Source organism: Emydura macquarii, unplaced genomic scaffold (assembly GCF_026122565.2).
Source record: "Emydura macquarii macquarii isolate MOO-44397 ecotype Brisbane River unplaced genomic scaffold, CSIRO-AGI_Emac_v2 contig_295, whole genome shotgun sequence".
NCBI lineage: Eukaryota > Metazoa > Chordata > Testudines > Chelidae > Emydura > Emydura macquarii.
Genome location: NW_027130432.1, coordinates 3,820,886 through 3,848,086, shown reverse-complemented (window position 1 = coordinate 3,848,086; position 27,201 = coordinate 3,820,886). Strand labels below are relative to the sequence as shown.

The window sequence follows — 27,201 nt, the reverse complement described above, 5'->3', positions numbered from 1 at the left end:
CTAAGACTTTCACTTGCCAACACGTGGCATGCAGAGTTCTATCATGCTCACTATATTTGGGTCAAAAGAATACTTACAAATTATTCACTAAGGTACAGTGGCTATCTGAACAGAGATTTAGATTCTAAACCTAAAAACATTTACATACACGCTCAGTTTTATACGAGTGAATTCCCATTTAATTCAAAGGGAATACTCAAGTGTAGAAAGTTAAGCACACACTTGAATGTCTGCAGAACTGGAGCCTTAAGCATCAGAAGGTGCTTGAGTAGATGACACAAACTTTATAATATAAACAGCATTGAGTTTAAACTGTTTAATTTGTTTCCAATCAAAGCTAAAATACATACACAGTAGTTTATAACCAAAGATACATTTGGCATATGTATCACATATGTATCACAGGGCACCATCCTGCAAAATGTCACTCCTGAGCAATCCCAAAAGACATGAGTAATCTCACTAAAGTCATGAGTAATCACTAAAGGAGCAGACCCTTACATTTTAGCATATGTGAAATATTAAATTACCAGATTCCAAAGAATGTAATCCACAAAGAGGGAAAATGTTTTGCTACATAGATGTTTTTCATCTTGCATAACTGATTACGTACATGATACTGCCACTGATCTAGTGTAATATGGTATCAGTTGCCTTCCCATATTGAAAGAGACACATTTGGAATCCATATGTAGGCAGCATGTCTTGATACAGCAAGAAATTTGCTTCAGTCCTTCCTATGTGAACAGAGGTAAAAAGACTTGGCAAATGCAATAAAAGGACCAAATTTTCCTCTAGGATGTGTGCAGAGAGCACCCCTGCCCATCAGTAAGCACTCTGTAAGCACAGAAAAAGGCAGAATTTGACCCTAAATATTTCGTTAATTTCACATGATGACTCTGAAGTCAGTTCATCAAAAAATCAGAGCTGTTTTGATTGAAGCAAAGACAGCAGAAGTGTTTTCCATAGATTTTTATTTTAGTAACTCTGTACACTTCATTCCATACCTATTAAATATCTAAAATAAAGTAAAGGGAGGAAAATGTGAGAAAAAAATGGGCAACGTAGGCACACAAACCTTAAATAAAGGGTCTGAGATACTTTCCTACTATTTTTAATTCTTATTTTGTGGCATCCCAGTGATTTTTATTAACTTGGCCTGTATGTTCACTTTTGCTATCTTTAATTAATTAATAATTCAGATTAAATCTTGCACTTTTAATCTGAAAATGACTGGTGTTTTGCTTTCAGAAAAGGCTGATCTTATTTTTATCTTGGAAAATAGTGTATTATATATAACTGGTTTTCCACAAAGTATGAGAAAAACCCACATTTGTCTTATTTGACATAACAGAATAATTGTTGTATAATTCAGATACTAATGTAAATCTTTAGAGAAGACAAGACACCAAGAGCCAGGTTCTGATCTAAGTGTGACTGAAGAGTAACTCCTTTGAAATCAGTGGAATTATTCTGCGTTTACACAAGAGTAAACCAAGAGACCAGGATCTGACACTTATCCTTACACTTTTACAAAATCTATTTAAATTAGAAAGTAAATTTATAGCAACTAGCAAATCTCTTTTTGATATGCACTCATTTAAACATCATATTATTTCCTAAAGAGTTAAAATAATTGCAGCAGATATAATATGGTGGCTGCCCCGACTAGCTACAGTCATTTTAGACTCTTTTGAAGTATTCACGTGAATACCTGCAAATTGTATGATTCATGCACGTATCAACTATTCATCCCATCCCCAGTTTCTGTTTTCAACTCAAAAAGTGGCTGTAGGAAAGGGCCTGGCGATGAAAATGGACCAGAGGGTGTTTGTAGCAAAGCTGTCTATCACGGGCCATCTGGCCCTTTGAGGAAAGACTGGGCACAGCTTGCCCATGACTTAGAAGTTATCCCTCAGCCTTCACTGATGAGCTGGCAACATGGGGCAATTAGTGATCCCTGCTGGGTGTAATGGAGTTAGAGTGACTGACTCTAGCTGTGTAGGACTCCTTAAACAGAGCTGAACTTAGCCTGGGGGAGACACTACAGAGAAGGCAGGATTCTTCTGCAGGATGGAGAACCCACAAGGAGCAAGGTAGGGAGCTGTGTGGAGGGAGCCCTGAGATTGCGCTCATACATGCTGGAAGGCTGGTCAGAGAACTGACATGAAGCAATGTAGGTTCTTGTGGGAGAGGCCCAAGATAGGGACTACAAAGATCAGGGGGATCCCTAATGGCAGCTTCCAGAGTCCCTGGAGAAGGGAGGCAATATGGGAATCCAGCTGGGAAAGAAGCTAGAGAAGAGAAGATCTGGAGGTGCTAGGAGAAGGGGCCAAGAAGCACAGGACTTCAGTGGAGCCTGAGAAAGGCAGAAGAGCTATTAGTTTTGGGCATTTGATTTGGACTTTCAGTTTGACCCACAGAAGGAGACTGAACTTTATGTGGCTTGGTCAGAGGACTGAGCCATGGAAGACCTATTAAGAGGCAGATGTCCCTGGCACCTGCTACTGGTCAAGAACCCTTTGGAGCATTGCACCCTGACCCAAAGAGCTACGACAGGTGGGGAATACATGACCGTATACTTTCCTGACAGAAACACCAAATCACACCGTATGTTTCTGTCAATGGAGCTTTTTGTAAAATGAAGATATGTATTTAGAACCTGACCCAATGAGCATCTGTTCGTTGACTTAAAATGACATTGGATCAGACCCACAATGAGGAGATATTTGTTTTGTGACCGCAGTTATCAAAAAGAGAGGATTTAGAAAATGCCAATTATTCATGATGGGTGTGAATAGGAACCCCTCCAGCTTCAGGAAAGTTCAGATGTAAACCTAAACTCTACAGAGTGGATGTCTGTCTGTCTATAATGGGCCTGAACTGGTCTCTCCACCATGACAGTTGACTGGAAAATAGAGGAAAAATAATCAAATGCTTTGCCTTTTTTTTTTTTTTTTAAATCAGAAAATGCCCCAACCATCACTACTGCTAACACTTGCAAACCATCAGAACACCTTTTGCTCAAACTTCTTCCCCAAAATTCACTTTCAGATAGTGAAACAAAGCCTGGAAAGTTTCAAACCCCAGATAGTGAAGATTTTTGGATTGCTAAAATTCAGTTAAAAACAAGGTCTTAAAATGGAAACACTCAGGCAACCCTGAACTAGAGATCTTACTTTCAATCCAGCTATAATACTTGTAATTGATAAGGCAGCTAAATTCTAACATTTGTGTCTCCCCACAGCCCATCATAAAGCTAACTATATATAAAGACACATAAACACTATCTGACATTTATATATTACCTTTCATCCCGAAGTATGTTACTGCAGACATAAAGCAATATGAAATGCAGCCATCTCTCAATGCAGGATGGTACTCAACTGATGTACAGCACACAGCACCTAGTCATCTAGAGGAAGAGGGTAAAAGCTTGGACAAAGACACTGTGGAAAAACTCAATTCTTATAGATCATGGCATCAGCTCTTTAAAGTCTATATAGGGCACACAAGATCTCATTTTTAATATCACAATTTAACGCCACACAAAATGCATGGGACTCAATTTTGGAAATATTATAATTAACCATGGTAGCATCCACAGACCCCAATCAGGATTGCGGCCCCATTGTGCTGTACAAACACAGATGAAGACAGTCCCTGACCTGAAGTGTATCTAAAGGTCAAGTCCATCCCTCCTTTTGTCCCAGGTAGTCGAGATGTTTCAAAACAGAGTCAGCCATTAAACTATTCCATTTGGGTTAAATACTGATATCTTCTTTCTTCTGTAATCAGAGCCATATTCACCACTTTCCCGTGGAACCTGGGCGGCAGACCCCCCAGTAGAGTGGAACTGCTCTGATGCAGATGATGATGGGCTGGGACAGGGCACTAGAAGATGTGCTAAGGATAACCCTGTCAATGGGGCCCTTACTAAGTTCTAGCTAGGACTTAAAGCATCCTTTCGCTTGACATAATCCCTTTGCCTTCCCCAAGAATATCCTTTTTTCTCCCCACCACTTATGCGGTTGCACTCTTTATAAAGACTTCTTTAAGAGAGAAAGGGGAGGGGGACAAACGAACAACCAGATTTTAGCTTCATGCATACAAATCCTTAAGAGGGAATATGACTTTCCCCTACATAGATCTTTTAAACAAGTAGTTCATGGCTGCACTGAATCACCTCAGCCATTCCCACAACAGGCTGTAGTCCTGCTCACAACACAGAATGCAACGCACAGCAAAAATGACGTTTCTCCAGAGGCCTGTGAAAATTCCTTCTGGATATTTTGTTTTACAAGTGCTGTTCCTTCCCCACCTCCTCCCAGAAAAGAAACTTTAAATCCTTTACAGTACAATGTTGGGCACTTTGTATTACATCCTTCAGTGGTTAGAGGGGCTTGAATTGCTGGACTCTGATTTACAGAGCCAGAAAAATCTGATTATTTGAAGTTTTCTTTTCCTTTTTCTCTCTTTCTCCCTCCCAGGTTGGGAGTTTCCATCTAACCAGAGCAGCTGCACTCCAGGCTTTTTTTGAGAGCAGAAATATTGCTTCAGGTTCATTTCCACAACCCCATCATGCTGCATTTATTATTTGCTTTTACTCACAGATTAGTTGTGGTTACACTCACACACACACACATACACACACACACACACACCCCTCCTCCAAACAAATGACATTTTATCTTTTTCTCCACAGGAGACTAAGGTTGACTGCTACTTGTGCTTTGAGGTTTGGATATGATTGAGATGAAACATCTGTTAAGAAAAAATGTGGAGAGGGAGAAAAAAACCTTTTTTTTTCTGCTAAAAATATCATGTCTTTTTTCCCCCACAAAACTTAAAGCATGTGATGAAATTCAACTTTTAAAATATAACCCTGGAGCTACTTGAAACTATAAAAGTCTCCTCAGTATCTGAGGCAAGTCAGAATTTCCACTGTTCAAGCTGGGCTTTTATGAAGAGCAGACTTTAGAAAAAGCTGTAATCTGTCTAGGTAACAAAGGGCACTTGTTCTGCCTGTTGAGGTAAAACTTTGGGTTTCTGTAGCTACTGCAGCAGAAGTGGAGTTGAAGCATAAAAAAGCACCCTGAGTGATATACCTTTGAATTTGGGACAGCAAGCTGGCAAAGGCAATATGCTTTTTACTGCAATTGCATCTGTGTGTCTGCATCTACATGCCTCGTGTATATTAGGTTCAGCAAGACGATGGGGTTGTTGTTTCTAAAACATGCAGCTCCAGGTCTCCTGGAATGTTACTCCCTTTACAAACTTTAAGAAGAGAAGGTTTCGGAATTCAACCCAGCTAGATGGGTTTCTGCTTTTGAAGCTCTGATGAAAAAGCAGCAACTGTTTTTAATGTTGCTACAACCCATGTCATACGGTCACTCATGATTGATGTGAAATCCCTAGATGTGACAGGAGGGGCTTCCAGCAGCATGTACATGGGGGCAAAAGCCTGATGGAGGAGCACCCAGCACTCTAAAACCTGGTTGAAGTGAGCACACTCAAAAAGACCAGCAAAAATGTGTTGCCTGGCCCAGGCAGATCTTTTAGTGAAAGTCAAACACAATAGTTTCACACAGATAAAAAAGGGTGTCACTTGAGTGGCAGAGGAGAGTGGCATTTTGACTCACTTTTCAGAAATATAGTTTAATAAAAAACTCTAGAAACCGTGGTCAAGGCGACGAGAAAAATAACTGGTAATAATCGTTGCTGGGAAATTAAAAGTAGAAAAGGATCTTTGTTCTTCTAGCAGACTAAGTTAAGCCAGTGATATTCATCATGTTTCCAAAAAGATTGGTTTCAAACTCCTAACTGACGTGTTCCCTTATTTTATTCTTTGTTCATGGTGGTGGTTGTCCTCGGGCAAAGTTCAAAAGCATTTTTACCCTGCTGCACGCATACAGTAATATCTTAGTACTGTACACATTGGATCAACCGCTTCTCCCAGCGATATCTGTGCAGCCTCACTGACTCCATGAGGTTGTACAGGTGTAAATGACAACAGAATTTGCCCCCTTCTACTGGGCTGAACTGAGTTGGTGACCATTTGGTAACTCAGGGGAACGTTCAAAAGCTGTAGCTAGAAAAGATATTTTGCCAGCTGAGAACTTGCTCATTATTTAACTAGGGCTGAGGGGTCAGATAGTTCAAATTAATATTCCTGTTGTTACTTGATCTGCTTTTTTTTTAATGACATGTAGCTTGTCTGCAACCACAGGATAACTGGAAACATTGCGTGAAAGGAAGAGAGGTGGGAAACCAATTTTGGTATAAATATTTTAATGCATTTACAGGGTTTTTTTTGTTTGTTTGTTTGTTTGTTTTTAAAGTTTCCACATTTTTAAAGTATATTCAAGGAACGTGACCTGCACTCTGCAAGTCTCTCAGTCATTCTTTCATTCCCTCATCCTCATCGTGAAATTAACAAACAATGTTACTAATGTGTTTTTAATTTTGTGTAACTAGTTACATCTATGTAAAAGTCACCGGCAAGAAAATGGGAGCTTTTACTGGTTTTGGAAAAAGTTTTGTGTTATACCTTTAAACCATCTCACCAGCGTGGTCCAATGGATAGAGTACTGGACTGGGAGTCAGGAAGCCTGGTTTCTAGTCCTAGCTCTGCTACTGTGCCCTGGGGCAAGTTACTTAACTTCTTTGGTCGGCATTTTGCAGCCTCTAAAATGGCAATAATGCTTATTCACCTTTGTAAAGTGACTTCAGACCTAGAGACAAAAAGCACTAAATAATTTGTAGCACATATAATCTCTCCAGACCAATGCAACAGGTTAATAATCTAAGACAAAACATTCTGATTCTTAAACAATAGGAAGAAAAATGCAACTCAAAAGAATTTTAGTGAATGCTGGTGCTTGGAGATGGTGCTGGACTGTCAGCTCTGGAGACTGAAATCCTACAAGCACAGAACAAGTATAGCACAGCCAGACGGTGGCATGCTATCCTCCCTGCTGAGTTACGTCTCTCAATGCTGATTGGGTAGGATCAATCACTTTTAGAGGTTACAGAGTAGCTCATTTTTCATATTCATTCTGTCAGTGGGTTCTCTGCTGCAATTGCTAGCAACGTAGCAGTTGGTATCAACTGTAAAGGTCCTCCTGGAAATGGATGGAGACCACTGACTTTTTTCAGAAAGGATATGGAAACCCATTGGATAACAAATGCTTTTTATCATTTTTTTTTTAATCACTGCAGTTGAAACAGTGATTTTAGAACAATGGTTTTCAAACTTTTTAGGCTGCATACCCCTTTCTAAATAATGTAGTCTACCGCATACCCCCATCTAAGCTAGGGTCATAATATACCTATGATTAGATTGCCCAGGCTTATTAAATAAAGTGCATTGTTCACCATTACAGGGTTTTTCTCGTGTACCCCCTGACAAGAGCTTGCATACCCCTAGGGGTGCATGTCGTCAGTTTGAAAACCACTGCCTTAAAAATAAAAGGCTTCTGCTCCAAATATCAACTTCCTTAAAAGGAATGGTTAATGTTAAGGAACACTTTTACTTTTTTAAAGTACCTCATACCATAAGATTTTCCTCCCACTCATGGCAAGCAGCCTACCTGTTTCTTATAATTTCCTGGATCTTCATATGACCACAGGAAAACTTCTGCTTATCCCACCAGGCTCATGTTCTTTGGCGACTTCTCTTCTATCTGCCAAACTAAGCAATTTTTGCTTGGCGCCTTCCTCTACTCCTTTTTTCTAGGTTCATTGGTGCCCTTTCCAATTTGCAGTAACCGGCTTATCAGCTTCCGGTCTGGGTGGAGACCAGCTGTTTTGGCAGACAACTGTAGCTACTGCGAGTGGGTCAGCCTGCAGCTGAAGATGCATTTCACAAGTGACCGCTTTAATTGACCATAAACACAGGTTTTGCTGTTTGTGCGTAACATGCTAAGTGCAGAGGATTATTAATAAACCATAAAAATGCAGAGTTCACATATTATACATCCGCGAGCTCACAATAATAGAGCACCGTTTTAATGTACAATTAAAGAGAATTGGTTTGTGATATTAGTGATGAATAGTTATTAAACTGTAAGCTTCTGGAGAAAGGGAGTCTTTCCTTCACTGTCTGTAAAGCACCATGTGCTAATGGCATTATATAGGTAATAACAGCTTGATGACTAGGCAACTGTGCATGACTGCATAACTTGTTAAGTAAGCCTTTCCATAGCAAGGTGCAACCTAGATATTTTCCATATATACTAAAATGGTTTATTTACTGCACGTAAACAACACTTAGAAAATGAGTTACATTTTCAATATGAAAAATGAAAACATTCATAAATGAAGACATTAAATGGCATAGTTACTTAGATTTTAAAATCCCTGGGGCATTGACTGTACTTTTGTTATGTGTTTGTCCAGTGCCTAGTACAAAGCTCCCAGGCACTATAAATAATAATAGATTAAGTAACCAAGGTATGGTTAAAAATATTTCACCTACAGATAATATTTCTTATATCCATGCCAGACTTTTAAAAATATTGCCCCAAGATTACGATGTACTGTGGGTATGCTTTAAAAGTTTGTTCACGTTTCAGAGATATTATCCATTCCAGTGAAATTCTCTCTCTATAAAATATGGAACTACTGCTAAAAGCAGTTGGAATGTTATAAAAGTATGTCCACTGTATGGCACGTACTCTGTATTCCTAACTTGGGAATTATCAGTGGCAGAGGGAGAAAAAGAAGAGCAAAGAGTCGGTTACGTAAGTGGTTCAGTTCATCTCCCCAGACCTTTAGTTCATTTAAGTTGCCCATTGACCATATAAGAGAAAATCCAAAATTTTCAATTTACAGAGCGGTGAAATCAAAGGCAGGTGCTGACCAGAATAGACAATCCTGGTCAAACTGTTTCTTTCTGCATGGTACTCAGTAAACGGAGTGGCCACTATTGAGTTCTAACCTCTTGTCATGCGGCAACATTGAGTCAACAATCCGCTCTCCTGGCTTAATGCTTTTGATGTTTACTTTGTTCTTTCTATAGTTCAAAAGAAAGCACTAATGCACCAGTCCTTTTGCCAAATACAATCTTAATCCCAGAATCCGGAGCCTTTTACTGTTGGCCAGTTAAGTCTGTTAAAACGAAAGGATTTGATCAAGCTTTACATAACACAGAAGTTAAATCCGGCTTCTTTCTGGACTGCTAAGACAGTTCTTTTATCTTTACTGCTCAGATGTTTGGGTTTTTTTTTAAAAAAGGTAATGAACTTGGCTATGTAAACCAAACTAAGGAATTCAATTATTTCTCTTATTACCACATTGTTTTTTAAGTGTGAGTCTTCTACAGAACTCTGACTTATTCTCTAATCAAGTATCAGTGTGCGAATGCTATGAACTTCCCCCAACAGACTGTTGTGACCTACTGTGCTTTTCTACAAATTCACAAAATGCTGTTTTCTTCCTCAGTTTTCTTGATTCAAAAAAAAAAAAAAGCTAGATAACATATGAACTGTATGTCAAAGTACTATCATGGGAGTTCAGCATTCCAGAAATATAGAGCCAGTTAAAGAGGATGAGGTAAAGGAGAGACACCTCCTGGTAACTAAGGGCTTGTCTACATGGAGCAGCAATGTGCACTATGGGGGTTGTGATTTCTAAAGTGAACTAATGTGCCACTTCCTAATTGGTTCATATAACCCCTGCTGGTGTGCCCTAAGAGATCCTTAGTGTGCTTTAATGTAGCACTGTTCGAAACAGAACTTTTAGTGCACACCAGTAGGGTCTTCAAAGACCAATTAATGCACTAGGTTCATCAGTACACTTTAGAAATTGCACCTCTATAGTGTGCACTGCCGCTTTGTACAGACAAACCCAAACATTAGAAAGCGCCAGAACCTAGCATAGGGAACATTTACCTGTCCCTTAAATTCCCAAGGTTCTGCCCCCACCGGAATGAATCATTCGTTTACTCACTTCTTTTCAACCCTACAAACCCAGAGAGGAAATACAGTCCAGGACTTAAGCTGGTTGTCTGATACTTGGGAGACCTAGGTGTTCAAGTCCCTGCCCTGCCCTAGACTTCCTGTGCAACCTTGGGCAAGTCATTTAGTCTTTCTGTGCCTCAGTTCCCCATCTGTATAATAGTACTTCTCTACCTCACGGAGGATAAATACACTAAAGATGGTGAGGTGCTCATCGTACACTAATGAGGGCCATAAAATAACCTTCTGGGGTTAGATCTATTACCTCCAATACCCACTCCTACTTTATCCAAGCAGCGTCTGTGTAGCAAATTGTTAGAACTAGTCGTCAGTTTGTATCCACACTATAGAGATTTTAAGCTGTGCGATGTTATAGAGCCATGTTTGAACTTCACTAGAAATGGGTAGCTTCATTGCTGTTGTAATAGTCTATTACTCCTACAAGAGAAAGCATCCAACAGGGCTCCAAGAACAGTAGTATGGCTACACTGACAAGTCTGAAAGCATTTTGATTTGACACATTTAAGCCACGCTAGTGAAACCATTCTGGAAAATGAATAGAATTATTACTAATGGGGAGAGCAGGGAATGAAGGTATCAGAAAGGGTCTGGGAAATTTGCTGTCTTTTTAGAACAAGACACCACCTTCCCAATGTGCACTTAAGCAAGAAAACCCTGCTTCCTTCCAGCTGCAGAGGTACCAGGTCAAAATTCTTCCCTGGCTCCAGAGACTGAGAAAGGTCCACCTGCACTGGTCTAACACTTGCCCTCACTAGTCAGCCTCTTTATAAGAATGAGACACACTAGCAGTAATAATGTGATACTGCACTTCTTGATACTGAGCTGCAATGACTGAAAATATAATAGTCTAAAAGTGCCAAGAGCAGTTTTACTCTCTAGTAAAGAAGACTGCTACTGGCTAGTTTGAAAACAGCACACACTGGGTGTTGTTTGCTGTTATAGTATAATGCCACAATCAAAAGTAAACCTTGATTTAGACGAAGCATTGTGGAGTATACACCACAATAAAAGTAGATGAAAAAGACAAAATGAAACACATTGTGAATGGAATTATTCACTTTACTGGCATTTCATATCTAACGTATCTAGTTGGCTTTTACTATAATTTTGTCTCTTAAAAACTCAACAACATTTGCCAACCATTACCACACACATCACCTATTCTAAACAGAGGTAAAAACTAGGCCTGTCAATTAATCACAGTTAATGCATGCGATTAACACAAACAAATTAACTAGATCTTTAAAAATAGTCATGATTAATCCAGTTTCCATCGCACTGTTAAACAATAATAGAATACCAATTTAAATTAATTATAAATAGTATTTTTCAATTCACCCCATACAAATCCACTCAGTCTTACTTCTTGTTCAGCCAATCAATAAAACACACAAGTTTGTTTACATTTACAGGAGATAAAGCTGCCCACTTCTTATTTAGAATGTCACCTGAAAGTGAGAACAAGTGTTCGCATGGCAGTGTTGTAGCTGGCACTGCAAGATATTTATGTGCCAAATATGCTAAACATTCGTAAGCCCCTTCATGCTTCGACTTGTGGGCTCTAAAGTTTCACACTGTTTTGTTTTTTGAGTGCAGTTATGTTAAAAAAAAATTCTACATTTGTAAATTGCACTTTCACAATAAAGAGATTGCACTACAGTTCTTGTATGAGGAGAATGGAAAATACCATCTTTTGTTTATCTTTTTACAGTGCAAATATTTGTAATAAAAATAGTTATATAAAGTGAGCACTGTATACTTTGTATTTTGTGTTGTCATTGAAATCAATATTTGAAAATGAAAAACATCCAAAATATTTATAATAAATTTAGAATACATTTAAATTAGTATTCTATTATTGTTTAACAGTGTGATTAAAACTCCAATTAGTATCGTGACTATTTTTTTTAAATCTTGCGATTAATTGCAATATTTTTTTTAGTCATTTGACAGCCCTTGTAAAACATGTGGCAATATGAGGTAACTGTTACCAAATGTTGATTTAAATAACGAGAACAACTGATTATTATTTTTTATATTACAGCAGCACCAAGAGGCCCCTGATGAGATTAGGGCCATATTGTACAAAAATATAGTAAGAAATAATCTCTGCCCCAAAGGATTTACAAGCTAAACGGATGACACAGACAAAACAGTGAAATATTATTTAACCCTTTTTATAGATGGGGAACTAAGATGCAGACACTGTTAAGAGTGGATGATCTTCTGACTCCCAGTTCAGTATTCTAACTACAAGATGATCCACTTTACAGCTCTCATATATAGTTTTACCAGAGAGTTTGTTTGTTTGTTCCTCTGGCACAAACTATGCATTTTAAAAAATAAAACCAGCAGCTGGCCATGCTATGGACCCTAGCACTGATATAGATAATGTTATCACAACTTATTGAGGCTCAGTTTTTAATTCTATGTAAAGAGAGAAACTAAAATTCTATGTGAAAAAGGCACAAGAGAAACTAAAATTGTGTGTGGGAAAAAGTTACTTTTCAATCAGCCAATGATTTTAGATTTCTTTCAGTAATTCCACGACGCTTCCTTGTAGCAGGGTCTTGCCAACATCAACCCAACAGAACAGGACAGGCGTTAATGGTAATGGTCTAATTTTGCAAACCCTGTTTGATTTCAGAACATGCTACCTACTAATGCAGACCAATTGTTTAGATGCCTCCTCTGATTTAAATTAGGCAGTAACATGAAATGTAGAGCTGTATGTTCCCATCCTTGTAGGAATAAAGATGCTCCAAGATTCACTTGCTAGAGGAAGCGAAGAACCTAGGCTAACCATTCAGGAAGAAAAAAGAGAAGAAAGTTCTCTAGATTAGCAGAACAGAGTTGCAGAAGCCATATTTACAGGTATGGGGAAAAATATTTTTGGCACCTTCAGATCCACCAACACTAAGATGAAATTGGATGGTAATCTTCTTGACAAACAGTGAAAGGACATTGGCTTATTTCTATGAGAAACTGCGTCTTTGCCATCTTTTGCTGGGATCCCAGCAGAATTCATAAATTATGTAGAGTTGGATCTGGTTAGTACTTACAAGGGAGAACCACAGAAGAACACACATACTGTAGTTCGTGCATTCTGTAAAATGAACTCTTCCACTGTGTAAGTACTGAATGATGCCCTAACATGCTGTTAGAAGACACCCAGTTTTTAACTGCAAAAGTACAAACTCATCATTCCAGATGGCAGTCTTAATGAACTCTTCCACTGGTGCTTCCTCTAAGCAACCTCATCTCTATCATTTTCAAAACAGGAAATTCATCTACAGTCTCAGTGATACCAAACCTCGTTTACCAAGAGCAAATGATCTTAAAATCCAAGGCATTTTTTATATAGAGTCTTCTAACAACACATGCAAGTAGTCATTGTATAGAAGTGCGATATTCTCTAAATAGAACTTCACATGGCTCCTTACATTGAATTAATTGGGCCCATGGCTTCCATTAGCCCAGAACCTAAGTCTAGTTCACAGTCACTGTGTAAGGGACAACTTCAAAGATGTTTCAGCAGCCGCACGGCTTTTATTTCTTTGCTCCCCCGGGCAGGATAGCTGGTGGATCTACATAGTGGAAGATCCAGTTTCCTCAACCCTGTGTTCCTCAGCCCCATACCCAACCCATCAGGGTGCAAGAAGCCCCATTAAGCTGTGCTCTTTGGCACACAGGATGGATAGGGTCTCGCTCAAGGTCATAGAATCCTGTTCCCTTCACAGTAGAGAGCCATGATTATAGAATAGATAAGATTAGCCTCATAGACAGGAGAAGATCTGCAGCGATAATGACAGATGCTCTTTTGTGTAAGATGTGTGAGCAAGAATCTTTAATTCTTATTGGGGATTAACACGTTTGGTTTCTAGCCACAGTCTGATTGCAGCATACACACCTACACTTGGATTCCCAGCTCGAGTGGACATACTTGTGCTAGCTTCCATTGAGCTATCGTTCAAAAGGTAGCTGCAACTGCATGGGTAGTGGTGAGCGCTGCCATGGGCTAGCCACCCCAAATACCTACCCACAGGATTCAGGAGGGTTTGTACCCGGGGCAGCTAGCCCATGCCACTGCTTGCCGCTTGTGCTGCAATGGCTACGCTACTATTTTTAGCATGCTAAAATAGTCTACTTGAGCTGGGACTCACACTCCCTGCTCAAAGTGTAGACATAGTCTATATTTGTGGATTTAGGAGGGTTACAGAATATGGCTTGTCGTGGTTTTATTAGCCACCACAGATAGTGACACTCCACACACAGACTACATGCTATTATTCACATAGTCCGCACTTTGTAACCCAAGTTGAATTTTCCAAATATGCTTTAGCATTAACTAAGGAGAATTGTTCTTTATGTACCTTCCAGACGAAAGTGTTCATCACCAATTGTCTCTCTGTAACCTTCACCAGATGGATCCTGTAGAAATAAGAAATACAAAGAGAAAAAAAAGATTTAATGGCTTTACTACTTACAAAACATTGAAACATAAATCAAATGCCTACTACGGTTCCAAAGTTAATTCCAAATGTTGTAATTTGTAACATAACTAGTCTTCCCAATACAGCCATCCACCACCCGCTCACATATGCACCAAGGAAAAAGTACAGTTCTAAACATTTGACATATCCCATTCATGGCCACTACCTTTACTGCAGAGACCGCTAAGAAACACAAAGCCAATAAACTTGGCATTCATCTGAGATTTAGGGGCAAGGAACAGGGAGCATTCTGCAGGGAGAAAGGATAATACAGAATCTCTCCAAAAGGAGGACTGGTTGTATTCATTAGCTTATTTATTGAGGTAATCTAATCAACAGGAGTGTCACTTCAATTCATTTTCTTAAAGAGACTGATGGAGGCTCAGCTCTTTATTAAGCTTCAGAGACTTTGTACATTTCCCTACATTTCTAGGTGACTTGTTAGCAGTTACCAACTGTCTCCTTTCTGCAGACCAGGAAATAACTAAAGCAAGAAATAAGACCCTGGGAACTCTTTGAGACCAATTTTGGTACCAGTGTTTTTAAATCAGATTCTTCAGAATGCACTTTTGTCTGAACAACCCGGAAAACTTCCTGAAGAACCCGAAAACATCCTTTTCTCCATGTGCATGTACATTTCAAATAAAGTTATAAACTGATGGCCCGAATCTGCAGCCACCGCATGTGAATGAATCTCACTGAAAAGCATGATTGTGCTAGAACAAAACTATAGGGTTTTTGCAGATTACCACAATGCCATCAGAGCTGCCATTTTGGATTTGTTCTTCTTAGTAGCAAATCTCCACAGCCTTTTTCTGAAGCTTTGTTTTTAGTTTAAAATATCTATTAGAGCCCCTTCATTGTTAGTAAGTGTTAATGAGCATCAACCATTATCTCCAAAATCAACAAAGGAAGGAATGGGTGTGAAGAAGGAAGAGAAATCTAGTAAACACTGTGGTTGGTCATTACCACATTTCTACAAGAGGATGAAATCTCCAGAACTCACAAACTGAGGGACCTGACTATAAAATACTCACTCCTTTATTCAATAGATGTATAGGCATATACATTGGCATAAGGCAGAGAGACACAAGCATCATAAAAGAATTAACTTGAAGAAGTGAATTTAACTGCCTTTTCGCGGCACTCCAGAGTAGGCTCTGTGTGAAGTTCTCACGCTGACATCTGATTATAGGAATAGGTATGAAATCACACCATTAACATACATCTCTTGGTCTCATTTAAGCTGTAGACACAGACTGTTTGGGAACATGAAAAGGAAAAAACCTAGGAAACAAAATATCCTGGTTTTATGATTTGTAAAGTTAGGACATTTTAAAATAATGGGACACAAATGCATTTGGATTAACAGTGTGTTGTGAATATCAGTATTACCTTCATTACAGTGTAAAAAAAAAAAGAGGGTGAAGGGAGTTCTTCATATTAACAAGAACCTTTGACCTACTTACACTATTAAAGCAGAGCTAATGAGTCGAAGCCCTAAGAACACTAGGAAGGATAAATTCAGTTGTAAATATATGCTACAACGTTTAGTTTCTTCTTGCATTTTCAAATTCCCCCTTCAACAGGTATGGGTCTCTGAAACAGTTCCTTCCATACTCCAGAGCGCCTCCAACGGCTTTGCAGTAATGAGTTAGGTAGTGCAGTGACTATGAAGACAAACATGGTATCATCATTCGCTCCCATATCCCTGGATATTTAGCAGCTGCTTTTTAACTGAGCAGAAATGTTGATTTATCACCTATTTTCTTAGAAAAGAGCCATGGGATATTCAGTGTCCACCTGGACAACTGCTAGTTATGAGCAGAAATGACCTTGCTTTTAACATTCCTCCCACAGGGGAATAACTTCCGCTCTGTAGCCCCAGCTCTAGAACTGCAACTTTGGCAGTATAGGCATTGGACACGATTCCCAAGGGCTGATGCCTGTTCTTGTTATCTTCTGGGTCAGGGGAAACTGTGAAATCTACTGAGCCATACTGACAAACCTCCGAGTCCTGTTATTTATCTATGGGAAGTTTTGTTGGTTTAATTACAAACAAACTAAACCTTTTCTTTTAAAAGCAAAATATATTTCACTGTAAAAAACCCCAAAACATAAGCTAATAAAAATGCATCTTTAACAACTGATGCTTCAATAGGAGGAACTGAGGAAAAAGGATTCATAAAAGGGGAAAGCAAAGAGTTAATATTCTATGAGTTGGACTCTATTTTCCATTTTAATCATTAAATGGGCCTTATGTAAATATTTTTATATGCTAGTTCTAGCTTCACTCCCTCTGTAGCTCCTAGTTATTCATTTAAGTTAAAGTAGTGAGTTCATACAAACTAAATTTTCAATAATTATTTTCCCCCTTAAGTCAAATTATTATGACTCACCAACTTCCGGGAGTGTTTCTGTTGATGATGTAGAGCAGTAATACTAATGTTAAATGGCATATGAATAGACAACCCAGTCCTGAAGCTGACAACAGCAACACTTGCACAATTTACTGACATATCTAGATAGCTAGAAATCATCAGCTGCCAATAAAATTTGCTATTTCGTGCCAGTAAGATTATGACATGCATTATCTCTGATAGACAGACATTTACTTAACACAGGTTTGGGAAACTGGACTTAAAAATATGTACTGTTATACTGAGACCTTATGGGAGAAACTGAAAAACTAAGTTACAAAAAGTTGCATTGATCCAAATATCACTATTATTTTTGCTAAACAAATTGCACTGGAAACAAGTATCACAGTATCTTTTAACACCCCAAAGACAGATGTCACAACCTATATAAATGCCATAATGCCCTCTACTTCTGAAATGTGTTCTGGACATTTTTCACATGATAATTTTCAGAAATGATCAAAAATGACAGACAACGACAGAGAAAAAGTTGTATATAATAATGCTGATTTCTGCTCTATTGTAAAAGATGCAGAGTTCTTCCAGTTACGCACAAGTGTTGTTTTAAAAAGATTAATTAGACAATCTCTTGCTTGAGGCTGAGATAGGGGGAAATGCATCTATCCAGCTACACCATTTCTGAAAATTGAATATGACAACAGAGCAAGCCGATTGTGTAGAATACGTTTTGGCAACGGGAAAATAAATGATTCTAATGAAAAGAGGCAGGGTACTAATCCGATGAGCATACCCAAAGAAGAACATGAAGGCATGTCTCTAAAAAAAACCAAAGGAAATATTTGCTTGATGAGACAGTAGATGTGATGAAAGACCAAATTAAGATTCTGATCCTGCATAAGATTCTACTGACAGACTCCTCTACTCTGCCTGGATGCAGGGGGTCTATGCTAGCAGATTATACTAGAGGACTGGTGCCTAATAGAGCAAAAACATCCATGTGTAAGCCTTAGATAGTTTAGATATATCACTATCCTGACACCATGTTTTAAATCACAACACTGCCTTTTCCAAATGGAACACCGAGTCACAAAGCAACCAAAACCAGACGTACTCTGTGAAATACTATATAAATGAGGTCAGCGAAAGTTTGAAAGACTAAAGAAAAGAAAAGTTTATGCAGGAGTATTCCAGTGTGCCATTTCTATAGGTTGCCAAACAGGATCCCATCTACAGTAAGTGTTTGCACCTCAGTGGGAGTTTCCCAGATAAATAAGTTAGCCCCTGTCAGCTATCAACACAAATCATACAAAACGGCTAAAACTCAAAGCTCAGACATCTGCTTCAAAGCTGTGAACAGCTGCCTGGCTGACTTCAGCAGTAAAAGACCTTGTGTCCCACATACTCTTCTCTGATGGGTGCCACTGTAGTCGCTGTGATTTAAGGGGGTGGGGGCAGAGAAGAGTTAATTAGTGCAACCCCCTCAGAAATGCAGCTGAGTATATACGTACATGAGGAAGAAAAGCAGGTTTTAAAAGCTCCCTACCCCAGACTTCTGCTTAGCTGGTTATAGTCAGGCAATCACATCTTCTGCTCCCCTTAGATCATATTCTACACTAAACTGTAAAACACTGGGAATTCTATTATTTTCAACCTCAACCTAAACGCTAACTATCCTGTTCAATTTTCACATGGACATGGTCTTCTGAATTGCTGAAGTCCAGACATTCGTTCTGGCCACTTTCAGTCTTTTGGATACACATTTCCAGCTATTTAAAATGCTGCAATCAGAACATTCTTCCTTTCCCACTCTTCTGTCCAGGTCACTCTTCTCATAGACTCATAGACTTTAAGGTCAGAAGGGACCATTATGATTATCTAGTCTGACCTACAGAACGCAGGCCACAGAACCTCACCTACCCATCTACTCCTGTAATAGACCCCTAACCTATGACTGAGTTATTGAAGTCCTCAAATAATGGTTTAAAGACTTCAAGGTACAGAGAATCCACCAGCAAGTGACTCGTGCCCCATGCTGCAAAAGAAGGCGAAAAATCCCTTCACTAACTCTCCTTCTATTAAGCTCCTTGACGTCACTTCCCGGGTTCTGCACAGAGGTACTTCTGTCTATATTTGAGCTCTCATCTCCTCCCATGGCTCCAAGTACATCTGATGCTGTGCTAGTTCCTTTTACATTAGTCCTCCCTTTGTCTCCTTCTGCTACTCCTGGTTTTGTCCCTTTTTCATGCCATTCCCTACATTTTGGACATCCAGCACACAGAGGCCATATCTACACAAGCAACATGATTTAAAGTATGTTATCAACACATTTTAACTAACATGATGTCAAACACAATTTTGCCCTTACTGTAAATAGGGACTATTGTGTTTATAAATGACTGAGCTAGTCTAGGTTAACCGTAGACCTAAGTGGTTAATCCTAATTGGGGAACATGTCTTTGAACAAGATTTGGCACTATCTACACTAGATACGATGTCATGTCATGGTTAATATTTTGTTAGTTAGCATGTTTTGAAAACATGTTGCTTTTTCCTAATGTAGACAAGACCCCAAGACTCAGCTTTCTTCCTGCAAACATCTCCTTAATACAAACTTCTGCTCAGCCTTAGAAGACTTGATTTTCAAGGCATGAAAATTCACACAGTTTCTGTTCTATACAAGTTCTCATATGATAGCATGTCCATCACGATGGCGTCTAAGCACCTTCCAAAGTAAAACACATGCAAGATGACTTAAATCTACAAAAAAAAAAAAAAAGCGCAAATATTTTCTTTCCACTCCCCTACTCCGGGGAGTAAGTTATATAATGATTTCTCTTTCTATCCCTATATAAATGCCATTGGGTTGATTGCTTTGTGTGAAAGCAAGGTCAAAGAGATGAGTTTCAGAGCTGGACCTGAGGGTATGGACATGTGTGCACATTCTTGGCTCCTAGTGGAGCAGATTCCACATTTCAAACCAGCTACAGAGAAAACCCGGTCTCCTACACACACAAGCTTCATCCCTGAAGTAGACAGTTCCATTGCTCCCAAAAAATGGAGGCCCCAAAAGATGAGGAGACCCTTTCGGAATCTTTGGCCTAGTGCACTGAAGGCCTTGACTAAGATTTTGACAAGCAACTAGGGATTTTGGGTGTCTCAGTTTTTGGATGCCCAACTTCCAAAAAGGACCCGATCTTCAGAGGGCAAGTGCTCAGCATCTTATTAAAATCAGGCCCCTTTAAGATCTATCAGCTTTGGCACCCAAAAAACGGAGGCACTCATGATCACTAATTACTTGGAAAATGTTGACCTTTGAAAATAGAGACTGGGTGAGAGATTTTCAAAATCCACAGGAATTGGGAACAGAATTAGGCATTGCCTTTGAAAATCTCCCGGAGACCATAAACATAACCCAGTGTTGAACAATGAACGGTACAGAAGGTTGACATGCTCTTAGTAGGCCACGTTACTGAAGTGACTTTTTCCAAGGCTAGTGTTGTCAAGACAAGATATATTAAGTGGCAATAACTCAGTCTCAAGAGGACCAAATACCTGACTAAAGGAGACACCTTGATGATGTCAAGCTCTTCTAAATGTTTACCTCTGCCTACCAGTATAACCTCCATGTTGTTTTGGTTTGCTTCAGTCAAGTGATCATCTATATCCTTTTATCAGCCATACACAGACAGCTGGGTAATAGTAATGTTTGCACATGATGTGAAGGCATAAGAAAGTTGAATATCATCTGCATGTTATTGGCAATTGAGCCCAAGAAGTCTCTCACTTTTGCCCAGTATCTGCATATAGGTATCAATAGCCCAAGAGAGAGAATGGAACATTCTGGTACTGCACAGGCAAGAGTGCCTTTGGAACAGGGCAGCTGGTACCCAGAAGTATTTGGGTATCTCTGGGTAAAGCTGTGAACTATTTCAGGGTCTTTCTTTCCATGCCATATCTAGTGGGGCAGGAGGAATAGCAGTTCCGCATTATCAACCACGTGGAGTGCTGCCAAAAAGTCCAAGAATATAAATATAGAACGATCATTTTGTCCAGGTACCACGAGGATTATATCTGCTCCACATTCTGGCATGAAATCCAGACACACCTAGGACACAGGTGTACTTGGAAAGGGCTCTTTGCTAGCTGCTCATTAAATTTGTTAATTGTGTGAAAGTCCAAATGATGAGTTATAGGTATAAATGGCCGATGGTGGAAATTACTACCACGATTAGTTGTGTAATCAACTTCACCCTCAAGTTAAACACACATTTTGGTCCTGCACTGTTTACTTACACATTTGAAAATCAGGCCACAAACATGAATCTGTTCTTCTCTGCTGCCTGCCTCACTTTTACTCCTGATCTTTTTGATTATACTGGATCTACCTGCAGTAGGATTGTAAGCCACTTGTGGCAAGGGCTTCATATCTCTCCCTGATTATAAAGCATTTTGTATACCTGCAGCATTATACACATACCAATGCCTTTGAATCCATTCATATCCTCAGCCTCTCAATGACAAAACTGAAACAGAAACATCACCAGACAAACGAAACAAAATTATTAACGGATACATGAACCATGCAGAAAACCACTCAGCGGAGAAGACAAAACTACAAAGGCTAACACCCACACACTTATGCTTTAGTACAAGTCTAATATCATTTCTCACCATGGGGCAGAGCTGCATCCTCTCCTATTTATGTAAACTACACATGTTTTTCAAATTTGCTTTTTTAAACTACTTGATGATGAAAAAATTCATTCTACTTTCTGTAAGGCAAATGCAAAGCAGCTCACACTTGGAAGAGAAGCCAAGGTGACTTCGGCTAGACCAGTATTAAAATACACATTGCAACTGTAGTAATTCAGTTTAAGCAGAAGCAGCAAGCTCAAGCCTTTTGGGTAAAAAGATAAATTTGACTTATCAACCCCTAATTTTCCTTCTCCAAATGAGCAATTGGTGCGCTGTGATCAATTACAACTGGGCTATGCTTCTTCACTTTCTAAGCATGGAGTCTCCTTTAAAAATAAGAAAAAGAATCTTTCTCTAATGTCACAATCTAGAGCCAGCAGGTGGAACTGTTCAGAGAACTGATTGCTTCACCAAATCCCCAGTGTCTTGCCTACAAATGAAGAAACAAGAAGAAACAAGCCCTCTAGGCAACTCCACCTGCTGGCACTATGTTATGAAGCTAGAGAAAGGAGTGGTTTTTTTTTTTGGTTTTTTTTTAAACAAAATAATAATAAATAATAAAGAGACCTTGTATCACTGTTGCACATTCTCTGGCTAGTTTAGGAGCAGCACTGATGTGCTCTGAAGGGTGTCCCATTGAGTCATCTTTGGTAGTAATTTGAGGCCCCAAAAGGAAGTGAAAATTTATACCATAGAGAGAATGACAGCAGGACCCTATATAGAGGACCCTCAAAGAAGTGGCAGAGGAACAAAGGTGCTTTGCATAACCAGCAAAGCTTCAGGTCGACTTGCAACATGTACTTTAAAAGCACTTTCAGTAGCTGTCTTATCCCACTTCCACTTCCTCACCACAGCTTCCAACATGGTTCAAAGATACCAACTTTCACTCTGTGGTATTTCTCATGCATTCCTCAGCCTCTAGAAACCAGGTAGCTGCAATACTGAAATGTAGGCCTTCCACCTTGGTTTTCAGTGGTTATTAGAACCTTCCTTTTAATGTTCAGTCACATAAATGTGCACACAAAAGCTGTCAGCCTGCTCATGTTTGTTCAATTTATTTGAAACATGAGATTTCTACTACAGTTTGGCAGGTACTGAGTTCTGTAGAGTCCAGCATGACTTAAAATAATTAAGAGATTATTAACATTCTGATCTTCTTTTGCATGCCTTCAGCTTGCAAAAAATACCAGGAGTAAGAACTCATGTGCCAGCAGATAAAGTTAGTAGACATCCAATGCTGTCTCTTCTGGGGACATCTAGATCTTCATTGCAGATTGAATGTAACTGGTATTTGCACCTCTTGTTTGGGGTAAAGTTGAAGTCAGGGATTTCTAGGTTTTTTAGAAGCTCTTTCTAAGTCTTTCAAAATCACCTCTTCCATTAATACTTATCACACTGTTATTTGTGTGGCTTTTGCTTTACTAGGGTGATTGGGATGTGGTTGGATATTCAATTCCAAGGACTTCTCAGAGATAATACTGTCCTCCTACCTGGCACTGAATTTTAAGCTAATACATGAGTAGCTTTTCTTGAGATTCAAACATTACTTCTAGAGAAACACTTCATTTCCAACTAAAAAGTTTCCCACTATTGCCAGATTAAAACAAGATCTAGTATTCAAGATGAAAGGGAACTAAGACAAGAAACCCACCTGCAGCTATATTTAAATTCACTTTAAAGTCCCTTCAGAGGGCCATGTGTTCAATTTAGAAATTCAGATATTTGCTGTACTTTGTTCTTTCTAACTACCCTCTAAGCTCTTTGCCGATGACAAGGTCACTAGTTTTCTTTCTTTTCCCTCTTCCTCTCCCCCCACCCCACTTATGAGACAAAGTGCTTAGGAGACAAACTATCCTGAAGACCAGATATAACTGGATAGGGGTGAGAAGGAATCATCATCCAGTTTCCATGCTGGAAAAGCTCAAACAAATCCCCAAAATTTGATTTTTTTAGGTTTCCACAACAGGGTGGACAGATATGTACTGCTATGTATTAAATCTGATTTTCTCTTCAGTTTGCTTTTACTCTGGACTGGTTTCTACCATGTTCTTTAACTGAGATGATATCCAGGTGCCTTGGGATGGTGAAGATATTTTAGCCAAGTGGATGCTAGACTGAGAACAAAGCACAAATAATGTGGACTACCGCACCTCATTAATCAGTAGATCAGTGGTTCCCAACCCATGGCCCAGGGAGTCTTTCAAAGGGGCCCGCCACTCCCCTCTCGCTGGCTACAGAAGGGAATCGTTGCCTAAGGACCCAGGTGGAGCATGTTGCCATGGGGCTTGCTGCACCCAAGGAGACAGGAGATCAGTGCTTCTCCTGGCTGTAGCAGGGAACATGGCAAAGCACTCTGCCTGGGTCCATAGGCGCTGGGGTCCCTGCTGGACCTAGAGGGAGGGGAGCACTGATCTCCTGTCCCCCTTGCTGCAGAAGGGAGCCACTGCCTAGGCTCCCTGGGGCAGTGCACAGAGCTACAGGATGCGTGTGGTTTCCCTGCTGCAGCCAGGGGGATGGGAGATCAGCGAGGAGGCAGCGTCCTCGCTGAATTCCTTCCATCTAACTGCAGTTGGGGCAGGGGGAGCAGCGGCTGCTGGCGGAGCAGCCAGGAACCACCATGCTTGAGGAGGTACAGGACTCTAAAATCAGTGCCTTCCGCTTAGCTGCCATGTGCTTCAGTGCGTAGTGACAGTCACTCATCTACACTAGTGCTTTGTCTGTGAGTGTGTGACATACTGAGAGTAATTTGTAGGTGTAAAATAGTGAATGTAAAAATGAGCACAGTAGCACCAAAATGTTTACTTTAAATATGTAGTGATTTGTAGTCCTTAATGGTGTGTACGACAATACATGTTTTATGAGTTGATAGACTGGTGGCCCTTCAGGGTTGTAAAAATGATATTTGTGGCCCTTGAACCAAAAAGGTTGGGAACCACTGGAGTAGAGTATTCATTTAGGATGTGATCCTGAGATCAATGAGAGATTTTCCATGGACTCCAATGGCCTTTGGATTGGGTCCTTATAGATTTAGTATGTAGTTTTCAAACTTTTTTGTGAGAACATTCAGTTCATCTCCCTATTTGAACATAGGTTCTCTCAAAGTATAAGGCCTCTAACTAAAAGTTGCTCTAGATGGATAACTAATGTTCCACTACCAGGCTCCTCTTAGATTCCCCAATTCTCTTTCTGTTAGGAGAGGAGGTATTATTTATGCAGCTGTGGTTGTCAGGAAACCTACATTCAATTCCTGCTCTGCCACAGACTCACTCTGTAGTGCGGGGTGAGTCATTTAAACATCTTTGCTCCTTAATTTCTTATCTGTAAAATGGGATTAATGATACTTACCTTTGTAAAGAGCACTGAGATCTATGGATGAAAATGCACTATGTTAGGGCTAGGCATTATACCCAGCTAAAAAGCACAGGTGTACAACCCCGGAGACGAATGCTAACATTGATCCATAAATCTGTCAGCAAGAGGTGCTAGCAAAACAGATGGCCCACATTCCTTCACTAACCACTAGCTCTTTCCCCCCAAAAGCCCAGGTATGTCAACTAATCATTGTACAACAGGCAAGGATTTTACTGGGCCAGGAAGTCACAGCAAAGAACAACAATGCCACTAGCATTACTTCTAAAACTGAGTCAACAGAGAGCCCTGCAAAGGCATACACATCAATAGCTTCAAAAGGCACAAGCTGCTTTCACCCCTCCTCTTTCCCCCTAAAAAATATGTAAGGCAGCCACCATGAACCAGCAGGAGAGAAAGCTAACGGAAAAAAGATGAAGAAAAAGAGAAAAGCTGTCCATACGCAATCCTACAAGCAGCACAATATCAAAACCACGTCTGACTGCCAAGCAGCACTAGACGTAGGCTAACACTGCCACACCATTTGAAAAACCTGAATTAGATGAGTAGTGATATATTAACCTGGAAGGTCAGAGGAATTTCAAGTGCATATACAGTTGCCTTCTAAAATATTAAACAAGAGAGTTACCTCTGATATAAGGAATTTCAATTGCCATCTCAATAGCTGAAAACTGAGGATACTAAATTTCCCTTGTAATGTTACTGTAGCAACAACAGCTGTGGCAGGCTTTATGTTAAAGAATCTGAATGCTGTTCTGATTCAGTGTTTCAGCAGGCAGACGGTATTGCAATACAGGGACCAGTCTGCCATGCACATTTCCTTAAAAGGAATCGCAGGGCCATAGTACCACATCAAAGCTAGAGAGTTTAGCAGATTTCCCTCCCTCCCAGTCTTTGAGGCTGAGACTTCATACTCCAGAATTTAATATCTTTTTCCTCCCTCCCCCCATCAGCCCTTTTGTCTGCGTCTCTGTTCTCTAAGAGCTAACAGATGTTGATGCCATGAAGTTTCAAAGAAAACTTTTGATGCCCACATAACTCATTACAACTAATATATTCCAAGAATGCTTGTAGCTCAGGAAACACCAGGGTGAAAAAACAGAGGAGAAGGGGCAAATGTCTACACTGAATAACCCTTGAAAGAAAATAAATAGTTCATTTCAAAGTCGTTGGGGAATTCTTTAACAAGCTCTTTCTTCTGCAAAACTCAGAACAAATTCAACTGAGCCTAGAATTCCCAAAGGGAAAGAAAAATACCCCAAATAAATGGTGAAGCAGATGGGAAGTTTCACTTGAGATGCCCATTTCACCCATCAGCAAAATGCCACAATCTGAAGGTGAGCTGTTTCCAAGCAGCCCTGACCATGCCTTGTCACAAACCCACACCTAGAAACATTTGCTTTTTCAGCCTCATGGTGAAACTCAGGCAATTTGATTTGGAGCCTGGGCTGGTAAATTTTTGTATCCATTTTGCAACCCAACCCTCTCTTAATTTCTCTAACACATTTCCACCCCCAACATGCTGCTTCAGTACACAGCTGCATCCTTTCCTTTTGGTCAGAATCCTCCTGAGAGTAAAGGAGGGGTTGTTTGGGGGGGAGGAGGATTGGGGGAGGAGAGGGTGAGAATGAGATTACATCAATTTCCACAGCAGGAGGATCAGATTGCCTGGCTGTGCACAATTCAGGGCCCAATCTTGCATTCCTGACACAGGCAAATCTCCCACTGAAATCAATGGGAGACTTGCCTATGTGAGAACTGCAGGAGCAAGCACTCTGATCAGAGAGCTAGAAACAGCAGGGTTCTTACACCACATCTATCAGCAATATTCTTGAGACTTGGAATCTGTCCTACATTTGGAAGAACATACAATCCAAGTGCATGAAAAACCAGTAATAATGTTAATGTTTCCCCCCACCACCAATTTTTACTTAATCTAGGTAATTATGAAGCTCCCAACCAACTGGGTACCTAGGCACAAAAGAAGCAACTAACAGATGCAATTTAATATTTTAAAACATATTAGGCTTCTCTCATCTAATCATTCAAATGTAGTGACTGTAGATGAACAGATGTATTTTGTTTGTTAGGTGTTCAACGTATTCCCGCTTGGCCTGGAGACAGAAGTGAAGAATGAATGTCACGTGGTCAGCCTTCTTTTATAGCAGCAAGAATGGAAGGTCACTTTTTGCCATGGCTCATTTACAACCCACCTTACATTCCACAATGCACAGAACTACTGCTTCTTCATAGCCCGCTCGCTTCCAAACAAAAGCTGCTTTC

General features: G+C 39.8%; 1 protein-coding gene across 3 annotated transcripts in view; it reads right to left on the bottom strand.

Annotated features, from left to right (window-relative positions):
- The window catches only part of NKD1 (NKD inhibitor of WNT signaling pathway 1), a 151,352-nt gene that overhangs the window by 47,435 nt on the left and 76,716 nt on the right, over positions 1-27,201 (bottom strand). For 2 of the 3 annotated variants that reach the window (XM_067550815.1, XM_067550823.1), the window contains exon 4: positions 14,354-14,411. In XM_067550815.1, the coding sequence (XP_067406916.1) occupies positions 14,354-14,411 (58 nt within the window). Of the gene's footprint in view, positions 1-14,353; positions 14,412-21,525; positions 21,617-27,201 lie in introns of those variants that run through there. The other variant, XM_067550830.1, reaches the window with a different exon arrangement.